The sequence below is a fragment of the Drosophila albomicans genome, chromosome 2R (genome assembly GCF_009650485.2).
Source record: "Drosophila albomicans strain 15112-1751.03 chromosome 2R, ASM965048v2, whole genome shotgun sequence".
Classification (NCBI taxonomy): Eukaryota; Metazoa; Arthropoda; class Insecta; order Diptera; family Drosophilidae; genus Drosophila; species Drosophila albomicans.
In genome coordinates, this window is record NC_047631.2 from 33130449 (window position 1) to 33158243 (window position 27795).

The following is a 27795-nucleotide window of genomic DNA, read 5'->3' on the forward strand; positions in this document are numbered from 1 at the left end:
TTGCAGTGACAAGCTGGCGAGTTTGTGCCGTTGCTGCTACTATGCGACGCCCTCATCGACAGCCGCTATTGTGGCAGCCGCTGCTGCGGCACAGCAGCAATCACAGCTGCCACAGCAACAACAGCAGCAGCAACAACAACAGCCACACACGGATTCGCCCTCTACCTCATCTTCGGCGCTCTTGGTGGACAACGATGCCGCTGCCATTGCGGGCAACACGTCATCCTCCACAGCGCTGGACTCCATGGATGAACTGGACGCCGAGATAATTGCACCACGGACGCATCATCAGCGTCGCTACACGTGTCATCATGCCTTTGTCAGCGGCAATGTGAGCGATGGCCAGATGACGGCAACGGCTGGCATATTGAATCGTTTGGCTCTCGACTCCGAGTTGCATTCGCTGCTGCAGCGCAGTCCGTTTGCCACGAATCAATTGCTCTACTGCAAGAATCGCACATCGTCCATCTACACAGACAGCTCCGATGACATCAGCTCCGATTCGCTGCTCTGGGATGATCGCTCGTTCACTGCGTTGCCCAGCACGCGATCCGCACAGATTGCCAAGATTGTGGAGTACTTTGAGCGCAAGCGACAGGATTTATCGCCGCCGTCGGTGCATCATCGCAATGGCAATGGGAGTGTGGCTGCCGCTGTGGCTGCCTCCGCTCTGGGTTCGAGTTATCTGTCCTACGATTCGCATCATTATTCGGACTTTAAGCGGCATTTAAATACGGACTCGCTGTGCTTTGACCTCGACAAGAAGCCCGCGCAACAGCGAATGATGGTCTGTGAGGGAGCCGTCAAATCCAAGTTGTCCATATTCGACAAGAAGAAGCAACAACAGCAACATCAACAACAACTGCAGCAGCAGCAGCAACAACAACAGCAAGCCATGGGCAACGGACAGGGAAATTAGCCAGATTGTTGTTACCTTTTATCATTTCTAGGCAGTTTGTTGCTCCCTTCTTTGGTTTCCTCTTAATGCCAATTGAATCCTTGCGTTTCAACCCGTTCAACAAGTAACACAACACTATATAAAATGCGTAAAAATTTAGTCCTTAAAAGAAAATTTGTGTGTGTTTTCGGAACATCCTTTCTAATATTTTATACTGGTTCCTAGTCCTTTTTATATTTATGAATTATGTAAAGCAAAACTAGTAAATGTTATTATGAATGTAATCAAGCGAAAGTATTTATTATATATCATTTAGTTCGATAACTGCTAGACTTAAACAAATGAAACGGCATAGCTGTAATAATTATACGGTATTTCAAACATATTTATATACATATTTTCTTGGATACCCTGCATCTATTTATCCCCCCACACACACATGGTTGAAGAGGGTATAAAGTAAAAGCCAAGGCAGCCCTATTGATTAAACATATAAGTATAAATATTCGATTCGAGACGTGTCCGTCGTCTACCATAAACTGAAGCATGTGATGATTGAAATGAGATTGATAAATGAATTGAAAAATATTGAAGATAAAGATGAATGATGCTCGATGTAAATATATATATTGTATTTGTGTAGTTGTACATTTTGGACGTATTTTGTATTGTATTTTCCTTCCCCATATTTTGGTTCTAGTTACAGGGTATCGGCGAGTCGAGCACACTCGATTCGATAGTTCTTTACATGTTTCGTATCCAAAATACATTAAGTTGAAACAAATATACATATGCATATACATACATATATACAACATATTTACGTACGTAAAAATGATGACGGCAAATTGCAATAAAAACTTACATATTAATATTACTATACATACATATATGATAATTGTAATTTTCTATGTTTAAGTTTAAAGTTAATAAACAAACAATATCAACGTAGACTTTTTCAACTCGAGCTTGTAAGACGTGAACATGAAAACATCAAACATTATATTATTATTTTTTTGTGAAAGAAATGAAAATACATACAAGAAAATAGAATAGATTTATTGAATTGAAATTGTGGAAATTGCATTTTTTAATTGAAATGTCTTTTTTGTTTTGTTTACATTTTATTGTTCAAGTCAATTCCGACTGCAATTGGTCTAGAATTTAGCAAATTGAAAAGCATGGCAAAGACTGAGTCTAAATTTGCGGATTGGTTGTAGAGCTTCCTTAACAGCAAACAATTGACTAATTAATGCATTAATTGATTAACTGATCACATACGAAATAGTGAACAATATATATATCGCATCTATCAAAAAGAAGTATCTAGAAATAAGTCGCTGGCATAAGATGTACATATGTAAAATGAGATTTAACAATAATGAAAATACATAAAAATACATTGCAAATCGTCCAAGTGAACATTGAACATTGAACATTGAACACGTAGCACGTCAACCTCCATTGCACATTGTTAAATTTATTCAACTTATTTGTGTCAATCTAACCTGGTAACCTGGCTCAGACAGGTCTAACAACACACTCAAGTATTATACTCGTATTGCAATTGTTTTTACAACAACAAACATTTAACTAAAAACTCATCAACATTCGGGCGCATCGCTGAATAACAAACAACAAAAATCAATATATATTTGGAACAAAACTTTGTGTAACACAGTAAATAAATCACACGATTCCAATGCAGACATCGATTAACGAGTTTTATAATAAATACAAAACCAATAACTAAACTTACGTCTTTTTACACACACACAAAAGGGGTTGTAGCTTAAACTTTAATGGAAATATTCGCAATTATAAGCAATTTGATTGCTTGATCTCTGAAGATCACTCAGATTATTATACAAATTTTCCTCTACGGTGTTTCTAACATATTCTATGAATTCATAGGCAGATGAACACTATTCTCATATCAATTTTCACTTAGTGGCCTCAACGCATCTCATTTAACGGCCACAACATTTCGCACTTACCGGCCACAACGCATCACACTTAACAGCCACAAAAAGAATTGAATTAAATAGAAAGCATCTAAACAAAATATGTGCTTAACTTAAGTCAATTTTCTCGACCAAGTTAAGAATGTTAAGCATAGTTCGTAGAACAAGTTTTATAATAAAAACTTTCGATTTTATAAAACAAATTTACATATGCATCGTAGAGGGATTTTGGAATACACATTAAAGGAGATATTCTCCTTATAAGAGAATACATTACTTACAGTATCAAGAACTTGATTGCTCTGAAGATCACAGAGATTATTATACAAATTTTGTATCCCCCAAAAAAAGACATTGACAATAAGCATTTTATTCAAACTGCATTACTTTTTCTACTGTGCTTCGAAAATATTTTATTTTTTCATAAGCAGATTAAAAATATTATTCATTTTCATTTTGTTAAATAGAAAGCTTAGATCGTTCAATCTTTTCGACTCAGTTGATGCTATTCAAGCAAAGTTTGATGTCCATGCAGTGCATTAAAAAAATCTATCGTTGCATTTATATCGTTGGGTCCTCGTCCTCTATTTTAAGCTGGAACGAAGTGGACTTCATTGTGCTGTGTTTTCATTTCATTTTTAATTTATTCTTTCATAACAAAGTTTATCATCATCATTGCAACGCTATAAATGCTCTTTGTGACCTGATTGAGATAAAGTATCAATAAATATCAAGTGTAGATTGGTTTGGTTAAGAACATAGCTAACCTTAAGACCTGTGCTCACGGCCAATGGCATAACACCCAGTACCTGAATCATGTCAGTGCTTTGAGCTTTGCATAACATGAATAAAACTTGACGCTGCTGGCGAGCATTCAGATTGTAGAAAGATATGTTGTAGACCTCATAGATGAGATCATCGTTCTATAAAAAATTGGATAATTTAGTAAATCAGTCTTCAGAGATTTCCACTGCTTACTTACACAATTTTCAACCAAAGTACCGAGTATGCAATAAATATACAAATTGGAAGCTACACCAACTGCATAAGCCCAGCCACCAGGCCAAACGCTGGTAAGGAGCACAAACATGGTCAGAATAAAGCAACCAGCTGCTGTGATGACTTGGATGGATACAATCGTGTAGAAGAGATCGTTGCAGCGAGCGAAGAAACTGTTGGAATATAAAATATTCAGAATGATGATCTCAGATGACACATAGATGGCGCCACCATAATCGAATGTGTGGCAACTCTGTCAGCCACCTATTGCCCATATGCTGGCAACACCAAACGATTAGTTGGGCAACCGTGAATGGATCGCAGCCAACTTCATTGCGAAGCCACTTCAATTTGTGCTTTCAATTACACCAGTTATACGTTTATAATAATCAATAAAGTTAAGTTAAATACAAACGGCGTTTTCATTAAATCACCACACCAATGAAGACGCCAAAAATGCTCATGATTTTTTATTGCAATAAATCAAGGTTTTCTCAAATTCAAATTAAATAATATTGTTGATTTCGGAATTGGAAGTTTTCGAGAATTCAAATTAAATATTTAGTTTTGATTTACGATTAATTAAAGGATTTTTTTTACTTCTTGAATCTAAGAATTCTTTCTTCAACTTTACTCTCACCTTAAGTAGAGCTGATGAAACTGCATCATGTCGACAAGTCCTTTCTGTATATCCGAATCCGATTGCTTACCAGGTTCATCCACAAACGTGTTGAATATGTCGATCTTAAGACGCAGCACATCCCTGAATATATATGACTGCAGCAGATGCACAAGAATAACCAAATCGCCAGCAAACATTCCCAAACCGCCAACGATCAGCACAAAAACATGAAACCCTTGCGTTATCCAAAATCCCCACTGAGTCGTATGATCAATACCCGGAACATAAAACTGCATGATCAAGTGACGCTCCCCGGTAAACATATTAACCGTGAGGGGCAAGATAATCATGCCACTGACGCCGACGCAATAGAAGAGCGCGTCGCAATCTGTCGCAATTCTCCTGCAGATTTGTGGCAAATCTGGGATCCGAATGATTTTCGAAATCGAGATAAACTTTTAAAGCACTCTGATTCAATTCGTAGAGATTGTGTGCATTATAAATAAACGCAAACAGCTTGTTGACACCTTGAAACCAGAGACCGGACATCACCAGTGCCTGGAAAGCGAACTTCGAATGCCTCTCAATAATCGCGGTGTTGAGTGTGAATCCGCCGTATATTAAGCAAGCTGTGATACACATTGCCGTCAAAATGTTCATACGATAAAACTTAACATAGACATCGACTCCCAGACATCTTTTCACGAAGCGCACAAAGCGCATAATTTTCAGAAAACTTTCACTTGGCGACATTCTGAAAAAGCTGCACGACTGTTTGGCATTATGAACTGGATGTTGGGTTTTTATAGACTTCTAGGCGAAGTGCGTGCATGGGATCCTTGACATCTGCACAAATTACTTAATTAATCGCAGTCTAAGAACTGTGAGGATTTTGTCACCTGTTTTACGCATGACAGTTTTCCTTCTTTCACATTAGGAGTAAATACTTATACATTATAAAAATGAGTTGTTTAATTTAAATTTCAACATTTCATGTATATCGAAAAAAAAAAAATAGCAATGCTTTAAATTGCCTTTATAAGTGATATCAAGAAAAACAAGAAAGAAAGCTACAGACAAGTGTACTTGACTGTGAGATACCCGCTACCCATTTTGAATAAATATACCGAATATATTGCAAAAATACTAAAAATATACCAAATGGTATATTTGGTATATCGATATAGTACCGCATTCAAAATATACCATAGACGGCACAATATACCAGATTGTCAGCCAAAGCAACTAAGACCCCTAGTAAGTAGGCGTTTTTTTTTTTCCATACAAAAGTATTTCTTTAATAACTTCGACTTTTTATCTGATCGCAACCAAATTTTCAGGAATCATAACTACTATAGTAATTATTATATATACTAAAATTCGAAACTCTAGCTTTAAAATTACGCTTGTTATTAGATTTTTGTTGATTTGCGGGGGCGGAAGTAGGCGTGGCAAAAATTTGAAACAAACTTGATCGGCGTGCAAACATAACAAATGCTGTCGAAAAAAAATTATAGCTCTATCTCTTATAGTTTCTGAGATCCAGTGTTTCATACGGACAGACGGACAGACGAACAGACACACAGACGGACAGACGAACAGACACACAGACGGACAGACGGACATGGCTAGATCGTCTCGGCTATTGACGCTGATCAAGAATATATATAATTTATAGGGTCGGAGATGCCTCCTTCTACCTGTTACATACATTTCCAAAGTTATAATACCCTTCTACCCTATGGGTAGCGGGTATAATTAGCTTTGCAAGGCCACATGATTAGTTATGATGGGATCTGTGACAGTTGCAAGTGACAGGACATTAAGGACATTGTCAGCTATCTTCTGATGCAGTTTTCCTAAGCAGGAACTGAACAAGTAGACGGTAAGCTTTAAGTCATTGCGCACTTTGGGACAAACATTGGGATTTAGAGAACGCAAGTAAGATGCTTAAGCTGGTAAGTAAAAGAAATGTCAGTTATGGAAGTTTCCTATACTCCATTTTATTTACTTTTCAGGCTCTCTTTCTTTGTTGCTCTGTTCGTTTGTGCCAAGTGCCGCGATGATTGCTTGACCACTGAAAATCCCAGAGATTATTATACAAATGTTCTATACCTAAAGAAATTTTATTAAAAATAAGCAAATTTATTCAAACTACATTACTTTCTTCTACTTTATTTAATAAGCAGTTTGGTTAAAAGAAATTTGAAGTGCATGCAGTGCACTAAAATAAAATCTATCGTTGCATTTATAACGTTGGGGTCCACGTCCTGTGTTTTTAGCTTCCAAATATGTCACGCTGGAACGAAGTAGACTTCATTGTGCTGTGTTTTTTCTTTTGCAGTTTATTGATTCAAACAAAGTTAATCATCATCATTGCAACGCTATAAATGCTTTTTGTGACCTGATTGAGATAAAGTATCAATAAATATCAAGTGTAGATTTGCTTGATTAAGAATATAGCTAACCTGAAGACCTGTGCTCACGGCCAAAGGCATAACACCCATTACCTGAATCATGTCAGTGCTTTGAGCTTTGCACAACATGAATAAAACTTGACGTTGCTGACGAGCATTCAGATTGTAGAAAGATATGTTGTAGACCTCATAGATGAGATCGTCGTTCTTTAAAAAATTGGATAATTTGGTAAATCAATCTTTAGAAATTTCCACTGCTTACTTACACAATTTTCAACCAAAGTACCGAGTATGCAATAAATATACAAATTGGAAGCTACACCAATTGCATAAGCCCAGCCACCAGGCCAAACGCTGGTAAGGAGCACAAACATGGTCAGAATAAAGCAACCAGCTGCTGTGATGACTTGGATGGATACAAATCGTGTAGAAGAGATCGTTGCAGCGAGCGAAGAAACTGTTGGAATATAAAATATTCAGAATGATGATCTCAGATGACACATAGATGGCGCCACCATAATCGAATGTGTGGCAGCTCTGTCAGCCACCTATTGCCCATATGCTGGCAACACCAAACGATTAGTTGGGCAACCGTGAATGGATCGCAGCCAACTTCATTGCGAAGCCACTTCAATTTGTGCTTTCAATTACACCAGTTATACGTTTATAATAATCAATAAAGTTAAGTTAAATACAAACGGCGTTTTCATTAAATCACCACACCAATGAAGACGCCAAAAATGCTCATGATTTTTTATTGCAATAAATCAAGGTTTTCTCAAATTCAAATTAAATATTGTTGATTTCGGAATTGGAAGTTTTCGAGAATTCAAATTAAATATTTAGTTTTGATTTACGATTAATTAAAGGTTTTTTTTTACTTCTTGAATCTAAGAATTCTTTCTTCAACTTTACTCTCACCTTAAGTAGAGCTGATGAAACTGCATCATGTCGACAAGTCCTTTCTGTATATCCGAATCCGATTGCTTACCAGGTTCATCCACAAACGTGTTGAATATGTCGATCTTAAGACGCAGCACATCCCTGAATATATATGACTGCAGCAGATGCACAAGAATAACCAAATCGCCAGCAAACATTCCCAAACCGCCAACGATCAGCACAAAAACATGAAACCCTTGCGTTATCCAAAATCCCCACTGAGTCGTATGATCAATACCCGGAACATAAAACTGCATGATCAAGTGACGCTCCCCGGTAAACATATTGACCGTGAGGGGCAAGATAATCATGCCACTGACGGCGACACAATAGGACGTGAACACAATAATAAGAGCACGTCGCAATCTGTCGCAACTCTCCTGAAGATTCGTGGCAAATCTGGGATCCGAATGATTTTCGAAATCGAGATAGACTTTTAAAGCACTCTGATTCAATTCGTAGAGATTGTGTGCATTATAAATAACCACAAACAGCTTGTTGATACCTTGCATCCAGAGACCGGTCATCACCAGTGCCTGGAAAGCGAACTTCGAATGCCTCTCAATAATCGCGGTGTTGAGTGTGAATCCGCCGTATATTAAGCAAGCTGTGATACACATTGCCGTCAAAATGTTCATACGATAAAACTTAACATAGACATCGACTCCCAGACATCTTTTCACGAAGCGCACAAAGCGCATAATTTTCAGAAAACTTTCACTTGGCGACATTCTGAGAAATCTATTCGACTGTTTGACATTATGAACTCGATGTTGGGTTTTTATAGACTTCTAGGCGGAGTGCGTGCATGGGATCCTTGACATCTGCACAAATTACTTAATTAATCGCAGTCTCATAACTGTGAGGATTTTGTCACCTGTTTTACGCATGACAGTTTTCCTTCTTTCACATTAGGAGTAAATACTTATACATTATAAAAATGAATTGTTTAATTTAAATTTTAACATTTCATGTATTTCGAACCTTACCTTTAAAATAGCAATGCTTTAAATTGCCTTTATAAGTGATATCAAGAAAAACAAGAAAGAAAGCTACAGACAAGTGTACTTGACTGTGAGATACCAGCTACCCATTTTGAATAAATATACCGAATATATTGCAAAAATACTAAAAATATACCAAATGGTATATTTGGTATATCGATATAGTACCGCATTCAAAATATACCATAGACGGCACAATATACCAGATTGTCAGCCAAAGCATTTAAGACCCCTAGTAAGCAGGCGTCTTTTTTTTCATACAAAAGTATTTCTTTAATAACTTCGCAACCAAATTCTCAGGAATCATAACTCCTATAGTAATTATTATATATACTAAAATTCGAAACTCTAGCTTTAAAATTACGCTTGTTATTAGATTTTTGTTGATTTGCGAGGGCGGAAGTGGGCGTGGCAAAAATTTGAAACAAACTTGATCGGCGTGCAAACATAACAAATGCTGTCGAAAAAAAAAAATAACTCTATCTCTTATAGTTTCTGAGATCCAGTGTTTCATACGGACAGACGGACAGACACACAAACGGACAGACGGACATGGCTAGATCGTCTCGGCTGTTGACGCTGATCAAGAAGAATATATATATACTTTATAGGGTCGGAGATGCCTCCTTCTACCTGTTACATACATTTCCTGCCGGCACAAAGTTATAATACCCTTCTACCCTATGGGTAGCGGGTATAATTAGCTTTGCAAAGCCACATGATTAGTTATGATGGGATCTGTGACAGTTGCAAGTGACAGGACATTGTCAGCTATCTTCTGATGCAGTTTTCCTAAGCAGGAACTGAACAAGTAGACGGTAAGCTTAAGTCGTTGCATACTTTGGGACAAACATTGGGATTTAGAGAACGCAAGTAAGATGCTTAAGCTGGTAAGTAAAAGAAGTGTCAGTTATGGAAGTTTCCAGAAAGTTTCCTATACTCCATTTTATTTACTTTTCAGACTCTCTTTCTTTTTGTTACCCTGTTCGTCTGTGCCAAGTGCCGCGATGATTGCTTGACCACTGAAAATCACAGAGATTATTATACAAAATTAGTACACCTAAAGAAGTTTCATTCAAAATAAGCAAATTTATTCAAACTACATTACTTTTTTCTACTTCGGTTCTAACATTTTTCATTATTTAATAAGCAGATTCAAAATTGGTGCTTAGCTCGTTCAAACTGTTAAGATAAGTTCGACGTCCACGCAGTGCATTAAAAAAATCTATCGTTGCATTTATAACGTTGGGGTTGGGGTGGACTTCATTGTGCTCTGTTTTCATTTAATTTTTAATTTATTCTTTCATAACAAAGTTTATCATCATCATTGCAACGCTATAAATGCTCTTTGTGACCTGATTGAGATAAAGTATCAATAAATATCAAGTGTAGATTTGTTTGATTAAGAAAATAGCTAACCTGAAGACCTGTGCTCACGGCCAATGGCATAACACCCAGTACCTGAATCATGTCAGTGCTTTGAGCTTTGCATAACATGAATAAAACTTGACGCTGCTGGCGAGCATTCAGATTGTAGAAAGATATGTTGTAGACCTCATAGATGAGATCATCGTTCTATACAAAATTGGATAATTTAGTAAATCAGTCTTCAGAGATTTCCACTGCTTACTTACACAATTTTCAACCAAAGTACCGAGTATGCAATAAATATACAAATTGGAAGCTACACCAACTGCATAAGCCCAGCCACCAGGCCAAACGCTGGTAAGGAGCACAAACATGGTCAGAATAAAGCAACCAGCTGCTGTGATGACTTGGATGGATACAATCGTGTAGAAGAGATCGTTGCAGCGAGCGAAGAAACTGTTGGAATATAAAATATTCAGAATGATGATCTCAGATGACACATAGATGGCGCCACCATAATCGAATGTGTGGCAACTCTGTCAGCCACCTATTGCCCATATGCTGGCAACACCAAACGATTAGTTGGGCAACCGTGAATGGATCGCAGCCAACTTCATTGCGAAGCCACTTCAATTTGTGCTTTCAATTACACCAGTTATACGTTTATAATAATCAATAAAGTTAAGTTAAATACAAACGGCGTTTTCATTAAATCACCACACCAATGAAGACGCCAAAAATGCTCATGATTTTTTATTGCAATAAATCAAGGTTTTCTCAAATTTAAATTAAATATTGTTGATTTCGGAATTGGAAGTTTTCGAGAATTCAAATTAAATATTTAGTTTTGATTTATGATTAATTAAAGGTATTTTTTACTTCTTGAATCTAAGAATTCTTTCTTCAACTTTACTCTTACCTCAAGTAGAGCTGATGAAACTGCATAATGTCGACAAGTCCTTTCTGTATATCCGAATCCGATTGCTTGCCAGGTTCATCCACAAACGTGTTGAATATGTCGATCTTAAGACGCAGCACATCCCTGAATATATATGACTGCAGCAGATGCACAAGAATAACCAAATCGCCAGCAAACATTCCCAAACCGCCAACGATCAGCACAAAAACATGAAACCCTTGCGTTATCCAAAATCCCCACTGAGTCGTATGATCAATACCCGGAACATAAAACTGCATGATCAAGTGACGCTCCCCGGTAAACATATTGACCGTGAGGGGCAAGATAATCATGCCACTGACGCCGACGCAATAGAACGTGAACACAATAATAAGAGCACGTCGCAATCTGTCGCAACTCTCCTGCAGATTTGTGGCAAATCTGGGATCCGAATGATTTTCGAAATCGAGATAGACTTTTAAAGCACTCTGATTCAATTCGTAGAGATTGTGTGCATTATAAATAAACACAAACAGCTTGTTGATACCTTGCATCCAGAGACCGGTCATCACCAGTGCCTGGAAAGCAAACTTCGAATGCCTCTCAATAATCGCGGTGTTGAGTGTGAATCCGCCGTATATTAAGCAAGCTGTGATACACATTGCCGTCAAAATGTTCATACGATAAAACTTAACATAGACATCGACTCCCAGACATCTTTTCACGAAGCGCACAAAGCGCATAATTTTCAGAAAACTTTCACTTGGCGACATTCTGAAAAAGCTGCACGACTGTTTGGCATTATGAACTGGATGTTGGGTTTTTATAGACTTCTAGGCGAAGTGCGTGCATGGGATCCTTGACAGCTGCACAAATTACTTAATTAATCGCAGTCTCAGGACTGTGAGGATTGTGTCACCTGTTTTACGCATGACAGTTTTCCTTCTTTCACAGTCCGAAAACGAAGTTGAAATATCTTAGTGACAACTTTATTCACCCTATGTAAAGTATTCAAAGTATTTGAAATATAAACGGACAAAGAGACATTCCTTAAGTAATAAGTCTTGAATTCTTGTTATCAATCTAGTCCCGATATTTTACGTAGTACTAATTTTTATTATAATAGCAAAGCAAGCAGGTTTAGTAACTTTGTAATCCATAGGGTATTAAGCAGAAATAGCTTACTTGAAGATATTCGCAAAGCCAACCAATATGAATCAAAATATCAAAAATGTCTAATGAGATTTATGTCAGGTGCATGTGACACCATTTGTAACAGAAATGGTGAAATTCCTGATAATCGTTGTTACAGGTATGAGGACTTTGTCTGGACTCCAGACCCTTTCCTACCAAGTTTTAACTTTGAGCACGTTAAATCTACAGAAATTGCTGATGACCAAGAACCCGTCGCTAGCGAATACCAAATTGTAGACCATTCAGTATAATAAAAAATATAAGTAACTAATTACACATTTCTTGTCGACTTATTTTTAAATGTGAAAGCAATCATCATTTTATTTACAAATTTTTATTCTATATCATTTATGATTAATTTTTATTAAATAGTCAACTTAATTGAGCTCAACTGGACCAAATCCTACAAGGTGCTGGATGTGTTTGGACTTTACTATGATGTAGTAGATTTTATATTGATTCATCCTAAAAGTATGCAACATTTTTTAATTAAAACTATTTAGATTGGTTAAGCAATTTAAACATTGTTTCGTTTACAAATTTCGAGATAATAAATGATTCATGTTTATCTAATATTCAACTTATATGACCACTCGACTAAATCCTGTCAGGATGTGCCTGAATTTTGCTGTATTATGGATGACTTTACTTTGTTTAATACACTTTTTGGATGATCCTAAAAGTATGCAACATATTTACTAGATGCATAATGCATCGATGAAGCACTCTTTTTATATTTCTGACACTACAATTTCATGAGTCAGATATGAAGAGAAATATTTAGAAAGATTTATAATGACACAATAATCAAAACTCAGTTTTTATTTCGATTACTATAGAAGAGAGAAGGGTGCGCAAAGTTAATATCAATAACACAATTGTCTACTCAGTCTAAATTGAGCTTAGGCAACAGTGGCTTCTTTATAAGTCAGCAAACCTCAAGAGTTCACAGTAACGAATTCTGCAGGTTGGTCAACACGGACAGTGGCGTCCCAAAAAGTGAGTACAACTTAATTGGATGATTTTTACATACTTTTACCAGATAAATGGTTAATTTATTTAAGTATTCGTCTATTGTGTAAGTTTGTTTGCATAATAAATAAATAAATAAATAAATAATATTAATGTTTACTGTGGGCATAGTACATACGATGCATTATTATGTATGTCATATGTATTTAAGAGGTTTGTACGTAGTTTTGAATACACAAACGACGATTCGGGAGTCCAATAAGAAATCAAATGTGTATCAGATGTGTGTATTTCAAATTGGACTCGCAAAAGTCGTGAATTGTTGGTAAAAGTCCATTCATTGTTGGCTAGCATCTAGCGTGACTTAAGTTACTGTCAGTAAGTAAAAAAGCTCTGTGTGTGTGTGTGAAAATTTGCAATAAATACAATACGATACGATAAAGTACAAACTAAAATTCGACTAAGCATAATACGAGTAAAATTCGCTTAGCTGCGCATACTACGCGGTCCCATTCTGGCCACGTTCCTTGGCCCCGACGGAGCTCGCTGCTCCTTTGTGACTGTCTTTACTGCTTCAGCTTTCCTTGCGCCATCCTCGTAGTCGTCATCTTCACCGAAGAGCAACGCTGCCAGGCTCGTTTCAAAGCTGGACTTCTTGGTTGGAGCGCTGCTCGGTGCCTTCGATGTGCTTGACGTCGTCGTCGTCGTTGTTGTGCTGGCCAATTTGGTGGTCTGCGGCACATTTGTTGTGCTTGTGGTGGAGGATGAAGTGCGACTGTTGTCAACGGTTGTTGGTTGTACCGAACTTGAACTCGAACTCGAACTGGAGCTAGATGAAGTAATGACTCCCGTGCTTAAGATCTGCGCTGTCTGCGGCTGTTGTGAAGCTGTGAGAGCTAAAGCCAAGGGCTTCTTTTGCTCATCGCTCTGATCGTTGGACTCGTCTTTGTTTGCCAAATAGTCTGGTGGATAGATGGGCTTGAAACCGCCCTGCAGCTGCGGCTGGAAGCTGTCCAATTCAAAGTGCTTTTCCGTTGTAAAGTCCGTGGAATTGCTGGCTTCCTGCACCTCCTTCTTCTCTTCTGGCGACTGATCCACATCGGCGCGATTGATGCTGTTCTTCTCGTAGATTGAGGGATCTGCCGCACCCGCCGAGCCACCAACAATCTTCCAGTTGCTGGGCGTGGGGCTGCCCAAGTTAGGAGCTCCGCCCAGACTGGCACTCGGATAGAACGGCGCCATGAAGTTCTTCTCGTAGTTGTGACCGCGCAAATCAAAGTCGTTGCTCAGCACTTGCTCCGTTTGCGTCTCAGCAGCAGGATGAGTTTCCTGCGGACGACGATAGGCAGCCACATTGGGTTCGGTTGGCGTGTAGGCGATGGCAATGGGCGCCTCTGTGCCGCTGCTGAAAGCGCTGTTGATGATGCGAGGTGCAATCAGTACGCCAGGCACTTGAGGAGCTGCCGCCTGAGCGGGATGCAGCTCGGAGTAGGAGGGATCTGGCTTCTCGATGGCGTAGGGGAACTTTTGCTTGGGCAGCTGCTGCTGCTGCACTTTCGTCTGCTGTTGCAGCGATTGTGGTTTCTTGTTCTTCAGAATGGGTTCCTGGGGTTGATCGCGTATCACGGAGAAGGGAGTGTTTTGGTACTCGACAGCGGGTGCAGAGGGATCTCTGATAGCTTCGCTGGGAATCGTTTCCTCGCCGTAGATGCTGCCGGCCAGCGCTTCTTGTGGATCATTGTCGGCTGTCACTTGAATCTCGCCTGCTCCGGTGTCGTCGCCGTTGACGGGTTTCTTCTGCGACTGCAGCATTTGTAGTGTGACAACCGCCTCCAGCTTGGACTCGCTCGGTGTTTGACGTTCCTTGTTGGGCGCTTGAGGTGGATCGTTGATGACTAGATCCTCCTCCTCGAAGTCATCCAGATCTCCAGGGTTTAGCTTGTAGGCCTCGGCAACAGGCGCGGGCGCATGACGCTCCACAGGATAACCGTCGACAGCGCGAGGTGGTCCACTGGGCACGTTGTTGTTGATGCCACTGTTCACATTGGGTAGACCTGGCAGATTGGGACGACGAGCGTAGAGACGATCCCTCATTTGAGGCACCATGCGCTGCACGCCGTTGGGAGGCAGTCGGTAGACGCGTCTGTTGATGTCGAGAGCGGGATTTGTGGGTCCGTATTCGGAAATGCGATTCATGGGGTAACGCTTCTGCATCTGTTGCTGCTGCAGTGGCTGACGACGATGCGCAAACTGTGGCGGAGTTGAGGGATTGTAGTTCAAACGAATGTTGCCTGGTTCCTGCTTCAGATTGGGATTGTGGCCATTGGAGAGCTTGGCATTCGGACGGAATTGAGGCAGAATGTTGGGCAGATTGACATTAGGACGCGGACCAGTTGGTGCGCCTCCTGTTGGGGGTTGCTGCTTGCGATCGAACTCCTTGTAGAAGGGACGCTTTCCGGGAGCAGCTTGAGGTTGCTGCTGCTGAGGTGCGTAGCGTGGTGGCGGTGGCTGCATGTCCTGCGAGGGTGCTGGCGACGGTTCCTGATTGCTCTGCGACTGTCCGGGAGCGGGGAATGTCTGCAAGAAAATTAAGGAATTTAGTTAGGGTGTAAGAAAGAGTTTCTGCGACGATCTTTTACCAATTGCTGCTTGTGCTGATTGATGTTGAGCACTTCGTGCTGTTGGATCTGCACATTAGCGCTGCCCGCCTGCTGTTCCTCGTTGAGCTTGGGGAAGACCACAGGATTGGCATGTTGTATTTGCTGCAGACTCAAGGGCTGCGCATGACCATTGATGCTGGGACCAGCGGGTGGACCAGGCAACACGCCAGGCGACGACTGCTCAATGGACTCCTCGTCGTTGGCCGGGAAACGAATGTTGGTGGACACCAGCAGCTCTTGGGTGTCCTGTGGTAGCGGTGAAGCAGCTGCTGGCTTGGGAGCGGGCACCGCGCTTTGGATGAGCTGATTGTTGGATGCCGAAATGGTGTCCAGCACTTTGGGTGGTTGCTTCTTTCGTAAATTGGAGCCAATCAAAGGCAGCTGCTGGTAAGGCGTTGGCGCCTCTGGCGGTGGCTCAGGGTAGCTGCCACTTGGCACGCCCACTACTGTGGCATCGGTGGTCTGCTGGAACTTGGAGTTCGACTGCACACTGGGCATCTGTTGCTGGCTGCTCGGGGGCGTTGGCTTGGCGGGGAACGGACGCTTGATGTTGGCAATGTCCTCGTTGATCACCTGTCCGTATTGGACGCCAGCTGCGTCCTTGCTGAACAGTGGTTCCTTCTCCACATTGCCGTGTCCCACCTGCTGCTGACTGCCTAGGACAAAGGAGGCGGACTGTTGACCGGGTGAGATGACCACGTTGTTGATCTGGCCGGGCATCGGACGATACTGCTTCATGTTCGGTTGCTGCACTTGATACGAGACGTACTCGTTGCCATAGTTCTCCAGGCTGCCCGAGATGAGCTGCGGCTCAGCAGGGCGCTGGCTGGGATTGGCACGTTGAGGAGGTTGTTGAGGAGTCTGTGGTTGATGTGGTTGCTGTGGCTGCTGTTGATGCTGCTGCTGCAAATGTTGTGGGTACTGTGGTTGCATGGCAAATGGAGAAGGCTGTGAAGGCGCTATGGGCTCAATCAGATTGCCTTGGGCATCGAAGCCTTGGTTCTGCTGATAGTTGTTGGCCACGGCAACTTCCTCCTCAGCCAAGCTGTTGAAGATGTCGCTCAGAGTCAACGCTGGCTTGGCAGGCGGCTGCAAATTAAGCTCCTCTTGCTGCTGTTGTTGATGAAGCTGTTGTTGCTGCTGCTGAAGATGTTGCTGCTGCTGTTGTTGCTGATGTTGGTGTTGCTGCTGTTGATGTTGCTGCTGTTGTTGCTGTTGCTGCTGCTCTTGTTCCAGTTCCTGCTTGTTAATCTTCTGTCCCAGTGTGTGATAGACATCCGCGGGTTCTAATTGAGGCACTCTGTTGCCTTCAATTCTTGGCGTTGTTGAGGTAATGGACTCCTCTGTGAACACCACAGGCGCCGTCGTGCTCGAGGTGTATCTCCTGGTCGTGGTTGCAGGTTCTGTGGGGAAGATGGCAGCTTGTGGCGTCGGATGATGCGTGGTGAACTTGACATCGCTGCTGCTCAGCGTTGGCTTAGTCAACTTTGTGGGAATTGTGGTGGTTGTTGTTGTGGTGCTGGTGGCTGCTGTGGTGCTGGGACTCGTCTTCTTGAACGGCACAAACTTCTTACGCGTCGTCTGCTGACGTGGCGTCGGTGGCACTGGAGTTGTGGCTGCTACAGTTGGCGCCGTGCGTCGCGTGGTTGTCGTGTAACGCATTGTGGTTGTGCTTGGCGTGGTGCTCGTAGTTGTTGTTGTGGTGCTTCTCGTGGTGCTTGGCGTTGTCCGTGGCGTCGTTGCTCTCGTTGAGCTGCTGCTGAAGTAACCTGCCTCGGTGGGTGTCACCGCAGTCAGCTTTGTGGTTGTCACGGGCAAATAGTTGTCGTTGTGTCCGCTGTATCTGGGTGGTGCAGTCACCGTGACGGGAGCTGCCACCGAGGTGGGTTTCTTGTTGGTCACGTAGTTCTTGTTGCTGCCCTGATACTTCAGATTCGCATAAGAACTCGAGACCAGGGGATAGACAAACTTTGACGAGGAATACTTCACGGGCAGATTGAGAAAGTCATGTATGTTGGGACTCGAGCCGCCATTCAACACAATCTTCTCCTTGGAGTTGAGCACCTCATTCACCTCGGGCTCAATCCCAGCCGGTTTCTTGGCTGTGAAGTCCAGTTGCCCAGAGATGGGATCTTGACGTGCGTAGTAAGGTTTGCCATCGTTGAAGATCTGATTGGGCAGCACGTAGCTGGTGGAGATGACATCATCCTCCCCCGAGACATCCGCATTGCGTGCCTCCAGCGGCAGCAAAGCTGAAGCTGTCTCGTCCAATGACTGCGCTGCGAGGGCAAGAGAGAAGCCCAGCAGCAAGAGCAGCCCGGCGAAAGGGAAACTTGCTCTCATGTTGAACTACAGATGATTTCGAATAGCTGTAAAGGTGAGAGAAATTCATTAGTGAAAAGTGTACGATAAGTTTGTTAATTCATTGTTATCTTTGTGCTATTAATAACCAATAATTTTATGCTTCATTTAATTATAACTCAATTTAACTGTAAACACTCTACTGGAATCTGCAAAAAAAGGTAATACTTTTATATTCAAGTCTATAGGCCAAAAGGACACAACTCTATTTTTATTCCCGCTACCCGCTATTTACTACTGGTATTAGTTGTTTTGGCTGATATTTTGGTATATTCTGCACTCTATGGTATATTTTAAATGTATGACTATATCAATTATCAATATCAATAAGTATTTTTGTGGTATGTTAATTTAAGGTATTTCAACATTTTTTTGCTGGATATTTATTTGGTATATTTTAGGAATAATATTGATTAATAATACCGCACTGCTTAATAACCAAAATCTGCTAGCAACCTATATGACTTCTTTGCATATACACTTCTATCTTTTATGTGTTGGCTTTAACAACTGTTTGCTGACACCTGCTGGTCGTTTTTCTGGTCTTCATTCTTAGCCAATTCCCAGTGGCATCCCCGTTGTTGCACACATACTTTTGTGCAGCACTGTCTAACAGTCAACTCTCGCTGCAATGTCGTTGTTGACTTTGCTGTTTGTTTTGTTTGGATTTGTTGCGAGTTGACGCCTCTTTTTTTGCTGCTGTTGTTGCCGTTGCGATTACAACTTGCGACTTGGCATTGAGACTTTTGTTGTGTTGACTTGCAACTTAGCAACTGAGCAACTCGGCAACTGCAACTAGATCTCGCCACATTTGGTGCTGGCACTTACGCAGGTTGCAGGTTGCTGGTTGCTGGTTGCCGATGCGCCGATACACGATTCACGATTGACGACGATTGGCATGCTTTGCTTTTCAAATGAAGCGAGGAGAAAAACACCAAACAGCAAGCAAATAAAAGGAAAAGTGAAAATTTACCAAATGCTGTGCGCTAAGTTTAGACTTGGCTAATTTATACCCTGTACTCGTTGAAATTTAAGTCAGCTGATAGTAAAGGCAAATACTGGAACAATACTTTCTTACTCACTGTAATGCAATAAAAGTTTGCTCTAGTTTTAGGGTCTTATCAGCAGTTATCAATCAAATGAGCGTAGTTATTGTGTTGCAGTTAATGCTGCGGCAATTAATCGAAATCTGCTCTCAAAAGCTATAACAACAATAAAGCATAAAAGACAACACAATTGTGGCAAAACAATTGGCAATGCCACAAGCAATGCCACATGACTCTGCATGGCCATTAAGACGACGACGAGTTTTATTGCTGTCTTCGGATCGCATCGCATCGCATTTTGCTTTCAAGTGAGTGCAAGTGCTGTTGTTGTTGTTGTTGCTGGAGGTACCAATCAACTTTCATTTTAATTGTCAAACGAATTATCAATTATTCTTAAAGACCGTTTCGCTCTTGGCATACTCGTAATTGGGTTTTTGCTTTTTCCTTTTCTTTTCTTCTCGACTCGTTACTTTAATCGAAATCAGAAATGCAGCCACAACAACCACAACAACAAGAAGAGGGAAGCATCTAGCCACATGCCACAGCTATACATATTTGCATTGCGAATAACTCACAAAATTGACAGATGCCAACAACAACAACAACAACAACTTTGCGCTGGTTATCTGGGTAAATGGGTCATAATTTAGGAAACTTGTTTAACTTTGTAATGCGCGCCACTACGCACAAGCATCAATGATGATGCTGTCGACAACGCCTTGACTTTGGCTTCGTTTTTTTATCAGTATGCTAAATAATACTAATAAAAGCGAAGATGACACATCAAAAATATACCCTGTATCACATGTATAAATAACTATAGTTTTGAAAGAGAATGTCTAAATAAAATGAAACAAATGTGAAACCACTGTGAGACACCCGATATTCTATTTGAAAAAATATACCAAAAAAATACTAAAATATGCCGAACGTCTTTTTTGGTATATAGATATACTGTTATATCTAAAATATACTCACAACCAATTTTAAATAAAATATACCAAAAATACTGAAATATACAGAAATCTATATTTGGTATATCTATATAATGATATATTCAAAATATACCACAGGGTCCAAAATATACTAAAATATATAGGCATACAAAAAAATACTATAAATACTATAAATATTTGGTATATAGATATATGTACTTTTATATCAAAAATATACTCGCAACTCATTTTATATAAAATATACCAAAAATACTTAAATATACCGAAAGTTATATTTTGGTATATCGATATACTGCTATATTGAAAATATACCATAGTGTCCAAAATATACCAAAATATATCGACATACCACAGAGTACAAAATATACCAGTTTCAAGATTGCTTCTAAAATTTTATACTATCTTTAATCACCCATCTACCCCATTGCGTAACTACAGGGTATGCAAAGAACCGTTTTTATTTTATACACAAACACGAAAAACCTGTCAATAGCATCAACACCACTCAGCACAGCACACAACACACAGTCAACACGAGTAGATTTCTGCATTTTCACAGCTGTAGGGTGTAAAACAAAAGACTTAAGGCACAAACTTGCAGTACAATTGTTGCAGCACAATTGTTGCAGCTTTCAATGTGGAAATACCATTTAAACACTCCGTCTTTATAGCCTCCGCAATGGCATTTTACACCCACAATAGGAATAAACAGTTTTCTGCTAGTGGCAAACGAAAGACTTAAGGCACAAACTTGTTGCAGAAGTACAGAGAGAAGTATGCCACGAACACATTCCTTATCATTTGCTTCCTACATCGACAACATTGTGTTAGAGTGTGTGTGTGTTTGCAATCTGTCAATAGCGCAGCACATTTTGCGTTTTATAGGCAACAAAACGAAAGACTTAAGACACAAACTTGAGCCCAACTACATTCCATCTGATATCGTATATAGGCAGATCAAGTTGTCAAGCAAACGAAAGACTCAAGACACAAACTTTACATTAATATCAAAGTACAACTGCGCTGCTTAATTTAAGCATTTGGGTCGCTGTGCTAATTGTTAAAAATTATTATTCAATATAAGCCATCGATAGTGTCACTTCGTCTGTCTCTCTGTCTGTCTGTTTGTCCAGTTATGGAAGAAGACGTGTGTAGAAAGTGCTAATTTAATTAAATTTAAATATTTTCGGAGAGTTATGGACGCGCTTCGTTCGGTACGCAGAAGCATGTGGCCAAAAGTTTAACGAACTGTGGCCAAGCATTGACCCACTTCTAGCTGGGACTCTCGACGATTGACGATCGACGATATCGAACTACAGAGATTATTATGTTGTCTCTGCGCATTTAAATGAAATGAAAACTTTTGCTACAATTTCACATTATTGCATAATATCGCTCTGGGGGGAGACACAGACCCGACTTGAGTAGAGTAATTAAAACTTTCCTTTTGACACCAAGCACAATTAACAGCAACAGAATCAAGATTTTCCGATTTGTAATGCGCTGCAATTATCATGACTTGGCACAAAGTCTTCATTCGAGTCTACGAAACTTGAAAGCCAAAACGTAATAACGAAAATTTGTTGGCTTTATTGTTAATGATTGTTGAGTCAGTTTTAAATCTGAAAAGTAGCCAAGAGGCAAAGAGAGGGAGAGGGAGAGGCGCCTCTCAACTTTAAACTGTCGCCAGTAAGCTGATTCATCAGGCGGGGCAGCTCAACTCGACTCTCGGCTACCACTTTTCTACATTTCTTTCAACGGCATTGGCTGCAGCTGCACAACTTTCACTTTTGACAGCCAAAAATTTCTCGCTCAACTTCTGACGGCGACGTCGACTGCGACTGCGACAGAGGCAGCGACGCACACACACACATGCTGAGGAGGCAGTTCAAAGAGAGAAATATTTATGGTTTAACGACTTTATGCTCAACTTTAACCACAAAACACACAACAACTACAACAACAACAGCAGCAGGCAACCACACAAAGTAGCCGCATCGCCAGCAAAGTGGCGAAACCAGAATGGTAAGTAACGAAAAAAAAAAAACTAAAAACAGAAATAAAACAGAAACTGTAATGAAAATCAGTGAAATTAGTTTTGTTTTTCGTAAGATCTACAGCTGATGTGCCGCGCTTCTGTTGGCATCTAATCTCGCTTTATTTGGATTCAACATGAGCTCAGGTCAGAAGCCCAGCTAGCCGACTCTACTCTATAAACTAAATTCAAATTTCAAAGCTGACCTGGTTAACGGGCAACAACAAGTACGGCGCCGAGTGCTCAATGAACAAACAGTCTCTTGGCTTTATGCCAGGCTCAGATGCTTTTCATCGCCTTCTTCTTGAATGGAATGTGGATGTGGACAACTACTTACAACTGGCGTCGCAATCGCTGAAACTATGAAAACCGGCTAACGAATTGTCACAACATTTTATCCTACACTTTTTTTTCAACATTTCAGTCAGCATTTGAATGCGATAACTTATTTGGGGAAGCGGAAGATTAGAGCATGACTGATTAAAGTTGCGAGTATAGAAAGCATAATGCTTGAGCAACGCATCAATTATGCTTCAAATGAGTGATTAAACTAAACTGTCTGACTTTTACTTTGTAGAGAATTGTCAAGCTTAGCATTTTTCACTCTATTTTTATATAAAGAAGTGTAATAGAATTTCACTTCTTCTTGCCTTTACTCAATAATAAATTAATTATCATTTCATTTCATTTTTGTCTTTACTCAATGTTAAATAAATAAATTGAATTTCATTTTATTTAGATTTTGTCTTTACTCTACTTTATATAAATAAATTCACTAACAAAGTATTTGACATCAAATTCAAGTCAGAATTTAAGCTAAAAGTCCATACCATGATATAAAATAAATTACAGCAATTATTTGCATTTCTAAATTGAATATTTAATATAATTTTTGTCTTTACTCTATTCAAAGTAAATAAATTCACTAGCAAACTCACAATTAAACCAAAATTCCCACCAAATGAAATAAAATACATAACAGCAACTATTTGTGCATATGTCAAAAATGAATATTATCTAGTTTAATTTTTGTCTTTACTCTATTTTAAATAAATAAATTCGTTCACAAATAAATGTACATAAAATTCAATTCACAATATTCACTATTTTCATGTATAGATTGAATAATATTTAATATAATTTTTGTCTTTACTCTCTTTTAAATTTCCATAAAATAGTTGAATTTAATAGTTGAATTCAAGCAAAATTCCCACCAAATGAAATAAAATAAATAACCTTAAATATTTGCATTTCTTTCTGTTAGTTTTGTGACTAATCGCTCCATTTAAGGCATTACCCAATGCTTTATAAATAATCATAAATCACTTTCCTTGTTTCCATTTTATATGGAATACCATCTTACTCATTTGTGAGAAAGTGTTTTGAGTGCTTCTAAACAAGAGCCACTCACCCACGCTGTAAACTCACACTTTGCTCAACTTCAAATCTCTATTTGATTTCGTTTCTCTCCCTCGATCTTGGCTTGCGCCAATTATGTTCTGCTACTTAAGCATCAGTTATGGAATTTGCATGTATTATTATTATTGAGAAGAAACAACAAGAGAAAAAAGATCAAATCTTGTAAACAGAAAGCCAAATGAAACAGCAACGAAAACAATGCCAAAATTTCACTTTTTAAGGTGCGTAATCGGCTTGAGCTTCGACTGCGGCTGCGACTTTGGTTTTGGCCTCGAATGTGGCCATTCATATATTTGCATAAAGACAGTCGGACAAATGTCTGTACATGAGGATGATCTTTATGGCTGGCTTGTGGTCGATGGTTGCGATGTTGCGGTTGCCTCAAAGGCAAGTTTTAGCATTTTGCAAGCAGTTGTTGGGAAAGCAAATGTGAATCACAATTTGACCCAACAGCAAAACAGCTGTATGAAAATCATTTTCGGTTTTCATTTAGATCAAAGAAAGTAACGGTCACTATAATTCCGATTCCAATTCCAATTCCGACACCAAATGAAAATTCATTTACATTCAGTAATGCATAACCCCATTAACTAAATCCGGCAAACACTTCGAGTGCGTGCTTCAAATTTTTAGTTTAATTTCGTACTAAAGAAATGGTGAAATTGTTACTACTACTATGCTATACTATATAACGGTTATAGCGATTGTCGTTGTTTGTTGTCTAAGGAAAAGTTCATGTCGCTGCTCATAATTAGTTGGCGAAACAGAAATTGTGCAGTACTTAGTATAATGATGGTCAATCGTCTTCCCAACGAAACGAAATGAAACGAAATAAAAGTCTTTAAGTTAAATAAAAAAGCGCCACTCGACAAATGGCTAATGACTGTTTCTGTTTGGCTGTTCACATTTCGTTGTAAACAAAATTACACGTACACGACACGCGCAAATAAAAAATGAAAGTGCTATCTGTGTGTGTGTGTGTTTGTGTCTGTGGCTGTGTGCGGCATGCCGCAGAGACTGACACTGACACTGAGGTGCCACTCACAGGTGGCAAGGATATAATATGGTTCATGTCACGGCTAATTAAAGTGAATTCACTCGAAACAAATTGGACAACAAAAAAGCTACAACTTGTTTTTCTCAAAAGTGAATGAATTTACAGTTGTTTCAACTGTTGGAGTATTCAAGTGTCTGAGTATGTTTAATATGTTTGTAAAGATCCAGAAATTATGAAATTTGAACTTCAGTTCCCTGCACTTTATATTGAAAGAAAAGTGAATCAATTTCTTGAAAAGTTCCACAAATTTCGACTGTTTTCGATAAACTAGGAGAAGTGAGATGACTAATTCACAACACTAACAAAATCATAGTCTATTACTAGTTGTTTCTTCACACATTAAAGTGTACTCATCTCTGCTTTCGAACATATTTAAATATTTCCAGAAATACCTAAAATCTGTTTCAATTTTGAGTTCACTCCATTTCATATTAAATTCCCCAAATTTCGACTGCTCTCCATGAGGCTGGAAAAGTGAGATGAATTTGAATTTAATTTCCCTGCACTTTATATTGAAAGAAAAGTGAATCCATAATTTCTTGAAAAGTTCCACAAATTTCGACTGTTTTCGATGAACTAGGAGAAATGAGATGACTAATTCACAATACTAACAAAATCATAGTCTATTAGTAGTTGTTTCTTAATGTGTATTCATCTCTGCTTTCGAACATATTTGAATATTTCCAGAAATACTCATGAATAGTTGCTCAAATCTGTTTAAATTTTGAGTTCACTCCACTTCATATTAAATTAATTTCAGCTGTTCAACAACTGGCAAAATTCCTCAAATTTCGACTGCTCTGGAAAAGTGAGATGAATCATTCATGATACCACCCAAAAAAAAAAAAAAAAAAAAAGAATGCAGCTAGGCCAACAAGCTTGCCGCATGCCACTCGCCAAGTTGCAGCTTGCTGCTTGCCACTTGCGGCATGTGCTGCTTTTTTATGGTCACTTGACTTTTTGGCGCAGAAGCTGAAGCAGAAGCAGCTCAACTTGTGCCATAGAATCGCAGTCGCAGTCGCGATTGCAATTGATTTGAGTGCGTCCATGCGTGGCATGGAGAATAAAATGGGTCGCTTAACAGTTTGGCTTAAGTATTAAAATTGCCCTCGATTGGGCGGCCTGAATTTACCGCAGGCGCATTACTTCATTTGCTTCGTCTGCTAATCAATTATACAACAGTCATATGCAACATCTTTGTGGCGTGCCACAGACTACTGCTTCAGACTATAGACTGCCCCTTAGCAAGTATTAAATAATTAAACATAAACGAAACACGCGAGCAGCGGCTTTCTTCAACTCCAATATGAGATTTAAGAAAAAAATAAAAATAAATCTCTTTCAGATTCATTAAGATCACGTCTATGTGCAACTGGAGCACCTGTAAATCTGGGTCAATCGCGTAAGTTTAAGCAAAAAGTTAACTAATGTGTGTAAATGAAACGAATACAATCAAAGATAAAAAAAAAAGTTCTTCAAATATGTGTCAACAAAGCAAGCAAAAAGGTTGCAATCAACGTAATCAACAACAAAAAGCGACGACAAGCTTGACAAATAAAACAAATAAACATCATGCAAGCGGAATAAAAAGACTAGCAAATACCCTTTGCCTTGGAATGATCAAAATATACGAGGAATACATATATACATATATTGAAAATATGCCAAACGCATCCTTTAAGGGCAAAGCTCCATTTGCATACATGGCCACACTACGTCATCTGTCGCTCTCCTTGCACTCACACAATTCCAACACTACGTGCCGTTATGCGTGGTGCTTTATGGAATACCAATTGGAAATTACAGGCATTTCCAATTTGCCAAACTGTTAGTTTCTCTAATTGTTACATATCCAAATAAATTTGCCTCTATTTATAGTTTCGTCTCCTTTGCGCACGTTTATGTTTTGATGATTGACCGATGCGAGCGATCAGTTTAATTGATTAATTCGGCGCACAAGAAAAAAGTGCGCACACAGCGAGAGGGCACAATTACCGTTCGTTTTTGCGATTTCCGATGGCGACGGCGTACAAAATCAAATTTATTTTCCTTCCACGTCTCTCTCACTCGCTCCGTTCGTTCGTTTGCCAGGCACTTTTCTTTTTCTTTTTTTAGTTGAACTCGACACACTCAACTCAACTCTTCAACACTTATACAGTTAACAACAATAAATTCCAATATTGTATTTCTTCTATTGGTTTTTAGCGTTTTACATTTCTCTTGCACGTCTTTCGTATTTTCAAACTTCCACACACACTTTGCACTCTTGGCTGTTTTCTGCGACGACGCGTCTGCTACTGTTAACGGTCTCGCACTGAATGAAGAATGAAGCGGCGATGCGTCTGAAGAAATTTTTTATTAAAAAGAAAGCACAGTCAACGGCGAACTGCTTGGCCAGTGTTGTCCAATAAGCTTTTTCCCGTCAGATGTTGTTCAACAACGGCAGACACTTAAAAACAGTGTGGCTTTATCTCTTTCTTTCTTATGTAAAAGGGGAATTCTAGTTGGAACTAATTGCTCTCGTATTTACATTTTATGGAAAACATATTCGATTTGATAATAGATAGTGACAACTAAATTTTGAGCCTTTTTCTAGCTATGGCTTTTTTACCTTGAATTCCTAGCAGCACTGCGGGTAGCTGGATGACTTGGACGCCAGCTGCGTCTGCGCTGTTAAGAGTCAGCACTGTTAACTGACTCTTGCTGTTAATGTTAAGCCAAGATGTGTTCCACATGTGGAACATAAGCAACGGTTATGATTTGGAATTTATTGGGTGTCAAAGTGAAAAGAATGGCACGTTAAGATTTGAATAAATTATGAATTGATCAGTTCTCATTTTTCGGGATATCTTAAAGCCAAACATTGTTCTCACTGAACATTACATATTGTTATTTATACATAATTATTTTTACTTGGGAGTTGAATGATTTTTATCAGCTCAGTTTAGACAGTGAAAGCGGAAGCAGCACAATCAAAATATTT

General features: G+C 39.5%; 5 protein-coding genes across 6 annotated transcripts in view; 1 reads left to right on the top strand and 4 right to left on the bottom strand.

The window, feature by feature from the left end:
* Nucleotides 1-1182, top strand: part of LOC117576723 (bone morphogenetic protein receptor type-2) — a 29013-nt gene extending 27831 nt beyond the window's left edge. The window contains exon 8 of one of the 2 annotated variants that reach the window (XM_034261743.2): nucleotides 7-147. Coding sequence is in view for 1 of the 2 variants with exons in the window: in XM_034261742.2 (XP_034117633.1) it covers nucleotides 7-919 (913 nt within the window). In the remaining variant the exon portion in view is untranslated. Of the gene's footprint in view, nucleotides 1-6 lie in introns of both variants that reach the window. The other variant, XM_034261742.2, reaches the window with a different exon arrangement.
* Nucleotides 1183-3505: 2323 nt separating this feature from the next.
* Nucleotides 3506-4037, bottom strand: LOC127565950 (odorant receptor 67d-like). The gene is made up of 3 exons (XM_052006919.1): nucleotides 3845-4037; nucleotides 3630-3785; nucleotides 3506-3565 (listed from the first exon to the last, which is right to left on the bottom strand). The coding sequence occupies exons 1-3, from the start codon at nucleotides 3950-3952 to the stop codon at nucleotides 3506-3508; spliced, it is 324 nt and encodes a 107-aa protein (XP_051862879.1). The 5' UTR covers nucleotides 3953-4037.
* A 2645-nt stretch (nucleotides 4038-6682) lies between these two features.
* Nucleotides 6683-8573, bottom strand: LOC117574461 (odorant receptor 67d-like). The gene is made up of 4 exons (XM_034258299.2): nucleotides 7822-8573; nucleotides 7167-7254; nucleotides 6952-7107; nucleotides 6683-6887 (listed from the first exon to the last, which is right to left on the bottom strand). The coding sequence occupies exons 1-4, from the start codon at nucleotides 8571-8573 to the stop codon at nucleotides 6837-6839; spliced, it is 1047 nt and encodes a 348-aa protein (XP_034114190.1). The 3' UTR covers nucleotides 6683-6836.
* A 1401-nt stretch (nucleotides 8574-9974) lies between these two features.
* LOC117574464 (odorant receptor 67d-like) lies at nucleotides 9975-11774 on the bottom strand. Its single transcript, XM_052006920.1, has 4 exons — nucleotides 11134-11774; nucleotides 10481-10748; nucleotides 10266-10421; nucleotides 9975-10201 (listed from the first exon to the last, which is right to left on the bottom strand). Exons 1-4 carry the CDS (start codon nucleotides 11772-11774, stop codon nucleotides 10142-10144), a joined length of 1125 nt encoding a protein of 374 aa, XP_051862880.1. The 3' UTR covers nucleotides 9975-10141.
* Nucleotides 11775-13414: 1640 nt separating this feature from the next.
* LOC117574465 (nuclear receptor coactivator 6) lies at nucleotides 13415-18307 on the bottom strand. The gene is made up of 2 exons (XM_034258301.2): nucleotides 15918-18307; nucleotides 13415-15855 (listed from the first exon to the last, which is right to left on the bottom strand). Exons 1-2 carry the CDS (start codon nucleotides 18279-18281, stop codon nucleotides 13765-13767), a joined length of 4455 nt encoding a protein of 1484 aa, XP_034114192.1. The 5' UTR covers nucleotides 18282-18307; the 3' UTR covers nucleotides 13415-13764.
* Between the last annotated feature and the right edge of the window lie 9488 nt (nucleotides 18308-27795).